This window comes from Ipomoea nil, unplaced genomic scaffold, assembly GCF_001879475.1.
Source record: "Ipomoea nil cultivar Tokyo-kokei standard unplaced genomic scaffold, Asagao_1.1 scaffold3321, whole genome shotgun sequence".
NCBI lineage: Eukaryota > Viridiplantae > Streptophyta > Magnoliopsida > Solanales > Convolvulaceae > Ipomoea > Ipomoea nil.
In genome coordinates this window covers 3755441-3764948 of record NW_017619749.1, presented here as the reverse complement: position 1 = coordinate 3764948, position 9508 = coordinate 3755441, and the positions used below count along the sequence as shown (strand labels likewise).

The 9508-nt window shown below is 32.3% G+C and overlaps 1 protein-coding gene across 1 annotated transcript; it reads left to right on the top strand.

Annotated features, from left to right (window-relative positions):
• Positions 1-6456: 6456 nt before the first annotated feature.
• On the top strand, positions 6457-9266 carry LOC109170377 (probable trehalose-phosphate phosphatase J). The gene is made up of 11 exons (XM_019319462.1): positions 6457-6570; positions 6685-6937; positions 7052-7192; positions 7309-7380; positions 7473-7559; positions 7657-7713; positions 7833-7934; positions 8023-8100; positions 8272-8412; positions 8625-8717; positions 8816-9266. Exons 2-11 carry the CDS (start codon positions 6701-6703, stop codon positions 8870-8872), a joined length of 1065 nt encoding a protein of 354 aa, XP_019175007.1. The 5' UTR covers positions 6457-6570; positions 6685-6700; the 3' UTR covers positions 8873-9266.
• Positions 9267-9508: the final 242 nt, after the last annotated feature.

Genomic DNA, 9508 nt, shown 5'->3' with positions numbered 1-9508 from the left:
TAATTAGGTCTTGTCTCCCACCATATAATATATGATTATATATACGCTGAACTCATTAATGATCAGTGTCCATTCCTTTATTGTTATGTGGGAATACTCGAAAATAACCCAAAAAATTTGTCGCAATTTTTATATGGTTGGACGTGCACAAATGGCATCTAATCACATGCACTACGACTATGACTATATATATGCAGCTATGATTGACTTGCGTATCGAAAGGTAGCAAAATATATGCATGCATGTCTGGTTAGGTTTTGAAGCAATGCTGGAATTCAGAGAAGGAAGGTGGGAGGAAGGTTTCTTGACCAAAAAGTTATTCCATTTCCATATTGCCAAACTCTCTTTTTGACAAACATCATTAATCATTAAGCAAGGATTCTGGGAAACTCTCCTACATATAAATGTATGTATGCCTCGGAACCCGTTGTTTTTGACTGTTCCTTAATGGCTAATTAACGCCTGGGGCTGGGGGGGGGGGGGGATAGGGGGGCAAAGATTCCTAAAGAAAACGCTGCATGGGAAAGTCTTCGGGCATGTGAGGATTCAGTTATTTATTACCATAATTCAGCAGGGAAAGCCAAAAAGAAAGTATAAATATTGAAAAGATTCAAATCTTTTTCGGAGTTCGGTAACCTTTCCGGCCGGAGAATTATTTGGTCGGTCCATTCCGTGGACTGCAGCGTTCAACTTATACCAACAAAAATAATTTAAATTAAAGAAACCCAGCAAAACTAGCTCAGTTACTTCTATCAATTCACCACCTTAAAGTTAGCTCAATTACTTTTATCAATCACCTTAAAGTTTTATTTTAGCGATAGTACGAGAGACCTGGGGTCATTGAAAGACCATGACTGATCTGATGAAATATAGACCCATTGTACACAAAGTGACATGCAAATGTAGAAATCTCGGACGAAAAGGCGACTCGTGTATTTTATCTAACAATTTTTGGGTAGGGACTCTAGGGCTTAAGATTAGTCTAGTAGAAGCTATGATACCTAATGTATCAAATAAAATTAAAAGAACAAAAATATTTTGGAATAATCATCCCAATAGTGTTACAATATATTCCATATTTTTGATAAGATATATATTTAACAAATAATATTCATTCTTTGAACATTCTCCTCCCGTATCTATTCCAAAAGAAACTTGATTTTCAACTTTTTTAAATTCCGATTTTTCTATCCTTCCTTAAATTAATACCTATATGTACATTAATTATTATTACAACTTTTGCTGGCCTAACAACAATGGAAAGGGCAGGAGGTAGTAAGATTCATCATTCATGGGGACAACGTAACGATGTTTTAACGTTAATCTTGTAATTTGTAGAAAACAAATTTTGTTTCTTCTTTTAGAATTTTCTAAACAAGAATTTGGGTGAGCAAAACAAGCTGCTAATGATGGTATTATATATATAATTAAGCAGCTGGTTTATGGGGTTAGGTTTAAGGTTGATTGTTTACTGGATGGAGGTTTCAGGGGGCGGAATGCATAATTTTTCCGGTGGTCGGGTCAGGAGGTTTTATGTTTAATTTTGTGAATGTATCTAGAACATCATATAGACTTATTTTTTTTCCTTTTTTTTTTTTATAATTTTTTTTTGTTTGGAGATATTTATAAAACTCACGTGCAATAATATAAGTTAGAGGAAGGATTGATTAAATCTTGAGAAACAAGAAAGAGAAAAAAGGTGGTGGAGATGGAATAGTTTGAACCAAATCACTTGACCAGATTGCATGAATTCTCTCTTGGCCGGTGATGAGAAGATTTTAATATTCTCTGTCGAAACTGATACAACTTGTATGTTATGCATGGCACTGTACTAACGAATTATGGAGTACATTTTTTTTAAAAAAGGAAAATTGCATTTTTGGTCCTTTAGATATACCCGTAGTATAAACTTAGTCCCTAAATTAGCTGGGCCATCTTTTAACCCTTAAGTTATGCAAAGTAATGATTTTAGCCCTTAAGGGATTATTTCTACCACCAATTTGTCATTTAATAAAGTGGTTGATTTGGTCCTTCAAGGACTAAAATCGCCACTCAATGCGTAATTTAAGGGTTAAAATGATCACGCATATAACTCAAGAATTAAGTATGCATCACGGGTATAACTAGAGGAGAAAAAATGTAATTCCCCTCACCCCTCTCCATTTTTTTTTAATGTTTAGTATGTCCAAATCAAATTCTGCCATGGATCTTATAATATAAATTAGAAACATTATGTGACAATTTTTGAATTAAAATTTCTATTGTTTGATTATAATGTGTGTATTTAACACGGTTATACAATACAGAGTATAATTTTATTATTTTTAAAATTTACACCACGATTCTTTATTATGATGAAGCAATATAAATTTCATTGTTTTGATTTATTTTTTTTTTTTTGTTTTTTTTTTTTTTTTTTTTGGGTCGTACCCATGATTGAAGAGATGAACGTATATATCATGATTTCAAGATCTTTCGAGCCTCTTTTTTGCTTATGAACAAGAAGCTTTTGGGGGCAGAGAGATGAATTTGTAAGAAGAAGAAAAAGGACAATAAAAAGTAGTTGGGAGAATTATGCTACAGCTAGCTTAGTACGACACTTTTTGTTGAAATTTGAATCAGTGGTTACAATTTGGACTGCATTTTTTTGTTTTTTGAAAACTGGACGGAATTTCTTCTTCTTCTTCTTTTGGGTCTAAATTAAATGAACTTATTTTCCCATTTATATTGAAAATTAATTGAATAAATAAAATTTTACTTTGATGGATAAAACTTGGATTATAATTGAGTTAATATCTAATACTGAGTATACAAATTCAACTATATATTAATTAAACCAAATTTTTTTATCACTACCAAAAAAATTATACAGTATTAGATCTTGAGTTTTTTTTTTTTTTCCTGGGTCCATTTCAACAACTAATGCTAGACAGATGCTTAGCAAACCAATACTAACAATTTAAAAATATGACAATTGACGCCATTTGACATTTGTTATCAAAGAAATCCTATTCAAAAATTTCACAGGGGAGAATCTTATTTTAAAGAGTAATTCCAAGAATGCCAAAGAAAAGAAATATATGAATATAAGTACATGACTTACTAGGTACAGATGGATATTATACTTTAAGAAATGTTACCGCCCCGATTTCATTCTCTCTATATGATAAAGAAATGTCTATCTAGGAGCTAAGAGATAGGAGAGATGCTACTCTTGACTTGGATCGCCCTACCTCTTAAGAGGGTATTATGTCCGCTTTAGAATACAGTGGGAGAACCAGAGCAGGAGAAGCAGATCAAAATTGCCCATAGAAAATTTTTTTATTACACCTAACATCAATTATTGAGGTAACTAGCCATGGTTTAAAGCGGTGGGGTGTATGCAAAGTACAAACTCACTCTCTCCCACTAACTTAGTTTGTTTGTCTTTTCTTACAATACACACATTTATTAATTTTATTTCGCGTAAAATAGTGTGTAGATTATAATAATACTTCTATTTTTCTGCCTTCTTTCAACAATTTTGTGCAATTCAAAAGGAGGGTTGTAGTATATCTTCACCCTTATTACCTTATTCTCGTCGCTCACTTATATGTTGAAATGATATACCTAACGTTCAAGATCAGAGTCTAATTTCATTCCAGGTGTACCTTATTCCACCTAAATTAAAAACTAAGAAAATGACAAAGACTACATTTTGAATTAAGCATGATTAAAGGGAATAGGAAATTGACATAATTAGGTAGTAATCAAAGGAGTAATTAGTTCCTTAGTTGGTTACCATATATATATATATATATAATGGTATGATGGGATGGGCAATTGTAGGACCTCTAGAAAGTAGGACATTGACAATAGTGGTGCCTTCATGCGCTGAAAATTTTGAATACGAAGTGACTGATCCAAAGTTACACAACACTATACTTCTTCTTTTCAGTTGTCTAACAATCATTGTACAAAAGCTCCAGTAAAATTGAAGAATAAAAAAAAAAAACACAAAAATTTGATAAAAGAGAGAAAAGAACCTTTAGGCTGTACCATACATACTACTATGTGCTTGCTTTAACCTATCATAGGGGTTGAAAATTGAAATTGCAGCATATTCAATGCACCATTAACTCACAATGCTAATTATATCATCCATTTCTATATATCCATATCAACCAACTTTTATTTCTAAATCACATCATATATATGCTAACATTATTCGCACTGTTGTTCTAGCTAGAGTTTGATTTTTCATTTTACTCGTGAAGACGTGTGTTGTAAACTTGTTGTATTATTTGAGACTTAATTCACACTTCTCTTCATTATTAGAATATATTCTATAATTTTCAATGTGTTTGGACTGATCGTATTTTTCTTAACTTTTTATTTTATATCTAGTGGTGTTCAACACGTATTTGGACCACGCTTATGGTTTACATGTGTTAATTGTGTATATTATGTGTTGAAGTATGTGTAAGTTTGGACCACTTAGATTTTTACATATATATTAACAATTAACAATTCACACACTCAACATATTTTTGTTGCTTTTATTAATTTAAAATGATATAAATTACCAGTTAGTTTTCAAAAAATTTAGATAAGTAACATATAAAAGACTCATCCTTCAACAACATGGCCGGCTACAACTTTTGATTTACGAGAAATCTCAATCCTATTATCCGAATGTTTGCTTTGGGTGAAGCCCTACATTATAACGTTAGCCAACAAGAGACAACAATGAAGTAAATTAATATAGGTTGTCAATAGCAAATTAACTCAAACCAAGAAGGTCAATAGACAACTCCGATCCTTTAATCTTTATGATCTATAAATCAAAACTTTTACTTTTCTTTTACATAGTAATAATTTAACATTGTTTTCAACTTTACTTAAAGTAATGGAATTTAATTAAAATCAAATACTTTAAAATTTGTCACAACTTGTTTACAGCACAACTTAGTTCTAGAACGTGCCACAATTGCACAAATACAAAAGTGACTAGCCTTAAGTTGTTGACATTAAATTATACGGAGTAATTTATAAGAATTTTGACAATTATCCTCAATATATAACCATTAACAAGTTGAAGGTTGCTAATTAGGTATAATCTAAGTACTTTATGGGGGATTTATATATGAATGGATCTCCTTTAACTCCCACTCTCTTTTTTTCAACTGAAAAGATATCAAATAAATTATCTCCTTTTTTGTTATTTCAATAGAAAAAGACTCGTGACTTAAAGTTGTACGAATTTAGCTCTTCAATTCATAAAGTTGGGAAGATATTAAATAAGTTATCTCCCTGATTATTTCAATAAAAATGTGTTTACTTGAAGTTGTATGAATTCAACTTTTGTATTTATGAGTGTAAGGTATAAGTTTTTTTTTTTTGTTTTTTTTTTTCAACTCATAAAGTTGGAAAGATATCAAATAAGATATCTAATTTCTTATTATTTCAATAAATAAAAAAAATGACTTGTTAATTAAAGTTGTAGGAATTCAGTTATTGCACTTATGAGTGTAAGGTGCAAGTCTTTTTTCACCTCATAAAGTTGGAAAGGTATCAAATAAGCCATCTCCTTTCTATTTCAAGTAAAGATGACTTGTTACTTAAAAGTTGTACGAATTTAATCTCCTTTTCTACACTTACAAGATTAAGGTGCAAGTCTTTTTTTAGCTTATAAAACTGCAAACATATAATCTAAGCTATCTCCTTTATGGTCATTTCAATCAAAAAAATGACTTGTTTGTATGAATTTAATTCAAATTTTGCATTTACAAGTATAAGGTATAAGTTTTCTCTCGATCAGCTTATAAAGGTGGAAAGATATAAAATAAGATATCTCTTTTATGATGACTTGTTACTTCAAGTTTACGAATTTAATCCGATTTAGCGTTTACAAGCGTAAGGTGTAAGTCTTTTCTTAATCAGCAGCTTATAAAGCTGCAAAGATATAAAATATAAGTTATCTCGCTCAGCTCCTTTATGAGTATTTTTTGATAAAAAGATGATAATAATTACTTAAAAGTTATACGAATTCGACTCATATATGCATTTATAGGTGTAAGGTGTAAGATTCGAAGTCTGATCGGGTTTACTTTATAATGGGGGTAACTTATACACAATGTGGGGTTTGGGGAAGAATCCAAAAATGTACTACACATAAATATAATACAGTAAAGGTATGAGTGAGTGTGGAGAGAGAGAGGGCAGAAAGGTACAGGAAGAGGCGGAATCGATAGGATGCTTCGTCTCTTAGTGCTTCCATCAAATTAAAGACTCGAACTCACTGCTAAATTGACTACACGACCCTTCTTTTTCTCTTTGTGAGTTGTAAGTTGTAATAACTGAGTCTGAGTGCTTTAATTTGTTTCTTCTCTCTACTTTTTTTTTTTCATTTTCTTTTTCACTCTCCTTAGCTTTTTCCCTTCTATAAATTCCTCTCCTCCTTTCACCACTTCCTACGTACAAACCCACCCATTCATTTCAGCCATAACTCTCTCCTCTTCTCTCTTCTTCTCTCCCGTCTCTCCTCCTTCTTCTTCTTCTTCATCAGAGTCCTCTGTTTCTTAATTAGCTGTGAGTGTTTTTCTGTGTTTTGGTTCTTTGGATTGGATTGGATTGAAGTAATTGTGTGTTGTTAATGTTAATGTAGTTAGTGGTTTAATTTTTGTATAATTATATTCCATGCAGACCCAAGACGAGAAAAATGACTAACCAGAATGTGGTGGTTTCTGACCCGAAATCCGGCGTGGCCCTCATAAGGGTGGCGGTGTCGGAGCCGGCGCTGTTCCCGCACGCGGTGGCGAAGCCGCTGCCCGCCGGAGCGGGAAGTTTTATTTCCATTCCCCGTCCCGGCAGGATCAATGCATTGTTCGAATCCATGAGGGATTCCTCACCAACTCGAAGATCCTTTGAATCTGAGGATGTTAACAAGTCTTGGATGGTGAGTCTGATCTCGGAATTCATATATATATACTCCCTAGCTAGCTTTCTCACCTAGCAATTTTAGCAGACCTTAAGGATTAATTTTTATTTTTATTTTTTTTGGATGGAACAGTTGAATCATCCCTCTGCTATAAGCATGTTTGATGATATAATGAATTTCTCCAAAGGGAAGAAGATTGTCATGTTTCTTGATTATGATGGCACTCTTTCCCCCATTGTTGAAGACCCCGACAAAGCTTTCATGACCACCGAGGTTGGTTCAACATTCCCCCCACCTCCACCTTTTTTTTTTTTTTTTTTTTTTTTTTTTTTTTTTTCTATTTCTAATATATTTCAATAAACTCATTTTTTTTTCTTTCTGGAATATAGATGAGAGATGCTGTGAGGAACGTAGCAAAACATTTCCCTACAGCCATAGTGAGTGGAAGGTGCAGGGCAAAGGTATTTTATTTTTTCTCTTAAAAAAATTTCTATTATTTTCAGGTTTTTAATGATTGTTTGATTAATATTCTGATCTTGAACATAAATTTCAGGTATACAACTTTGTGAAACTGTCTCAACTGTATTACGCCGGAAGCCATGGAATGGACATCAAGGGACCAACTAAAGGCAATCTAAAGGTGAAAATTATAGAAGAAAATTCACTGTAACAGTAAAAATATTCTGGGATTTTTTTACTAACGATTACTCCGTATATTTTTGGTGAAAATTATGCAGGGCAATCAAGCTGTTCTCTGCCAACCTGCCAGAGAATTTTTACCCATGATTGAAGAGGTTGGTTTTCTCCTCTCTAGTGGATTATGTACTTGTATTCAGTATATGGTAAATGTACTATGGAGTAATTTTTTTATTTTATTTTTTTTTAACTTGAATGTATAATTTCTCACTTTCAGGTATATAAAGTATTACTGGAAAAAACCAAATCCGTTCCTGGAGCCAAAGTAGAAAACAACAAGTTTTGCTTGTCTGTGCATTATCGTTGCGTCGAGGAAAAGGTACAATTTTTAACCTTTTACTCCGATTTTTTTTTTTTTTTTTGCTCTTTAAATGTTCACATATTATTTTTATTTTTTTTGCTATCAGAGATGGGATGAACTGGGAGAGATGGTGAAATCTGTTATCAAGGAGTACCCTGAGCTTCGACTATCTCAAGGGAGGAAGGTACAATAATAATAATTTTATATTTATATATGTTCAACTAACATTCTTGTCTTTGTCATATATTTCACTGTCATATATAATATATATATACATTAATTAATTGAACTCCAAGCATTTTTATTCCTTAAAAACATTGAAACAAACAAACAATCTTACTATATGAAAATACAGGTGTTGGAGATTCGTCCCACCATTAAATGGGACAAGGGCAAGGCGTTGGAGTTCTTGTTGGAAGCATTAGGTTTTGCAAACTCTAATGATGTTTTGCCGGTTTACATTGGCGATGACCGGACCGATGAAGACGCTTTTAAAGTACGTATTATATCAGTACAATATATAATAAATATTATTATATCATACTATAAGGATTCTTGGTTTCGTGACTAGAGTCCTAAGTAGGGGTTTATCATTGCACAAATTTATGTAGTGGTTGCGAGTATACCTTATTACTACAAAAATATTATTATCATTGTTATTTCAAAAAATTCCTTAACGAGAATAATTTGTATTGATTGATGTTATAGGTTTTGCGTGAGAGAGGACAGGGTTTTGGAATCTTAGTCTCCAAAGCTCCGAAAGAAACGGATGCTTCGTATTCTCTTAAGGACCCATCAGAGGTGAGTTGAAATTAATACAAAACATTTTTTTTAGGAATAAGAATAAATATTCCTTTGATTTGGTTATTGATTCGTGGGATAATTTCTTTATGTGGCAGGTTATGTACTTTCTGAAACGTTTGGTGGAGTGGAAAGCAAGATCTTCTCGTAAATAAAGAAAGAATAATATTAACTGGGAGGACCACCTAACGTTCTAATACAAGAATTTGACCTTTTAACCCGAGAAATTTTATTGCAGTGGAAGAGGTTGAAGAGCTTGTATAGTGACTTTATGCAGCTGTATGTACTTATCAATTGGGATGAAGAAAAAAAAAAAAAAAAAAGATTTTGTAGTTATTGAATTGCATGCGTACAAAAATGTTAAGCAAATGTATTTTTATTCTTGTATTTTTTTTAATCGTTGTCTCGAGCTGTGCACGTGCTATCTTGCACGTACATTTCTTTGCATGTGAATTTGTAAAAATCCATGCATTAATATATGCCCAAGGCAAAATGTGTGTTAAACAAGAGCTGTTGAGTAATTACCTTTAATTTCATTTGGAGGTTACAGATGTTTCTTGTTCTTATATAAGTAAGAGTTATATATTCCTTTTTTTTTTTTAGAGGAAGAGTTATACATTTTTCTTCTCCCAAAAAGGTTGAATCTCCAACTCGACGATACTTCTCACAGTGTTACTGTTAAAGTTCGAACTTTGATCACTTCTTTCAAATACTGCATATTGAACCAGTGAGTTAAACCCGTATGAGCAAGAGCTATATATCCTAAAGTTGGAGTTGGCATTTTAAATAAT

Bases quoted from the DNA above. Each gene is read 5' to 3' on its own strand.
- LOC109170377 (XM_019319462.1), top strand. From the start codon at position 6,701: ATGACTAACCAGAATGTGGTGGTTTCTGACCCGAAATCCGGCGTGGCC. The intron at 7,381-7,472 runs GTATTTTATTTT...CATAAATTTCAG, and splicing joins GTGGAAGGTGCAGGGCAAAG to GTATACAACTTTGTGAAACT. The intron at 8,413-8,624 runs GTACGTATTATA...TTGATGTTATAG, and splicing joins CCGATGAAGACGCTTTTAAA to GTTTTGCGTGAGAGAGGACA.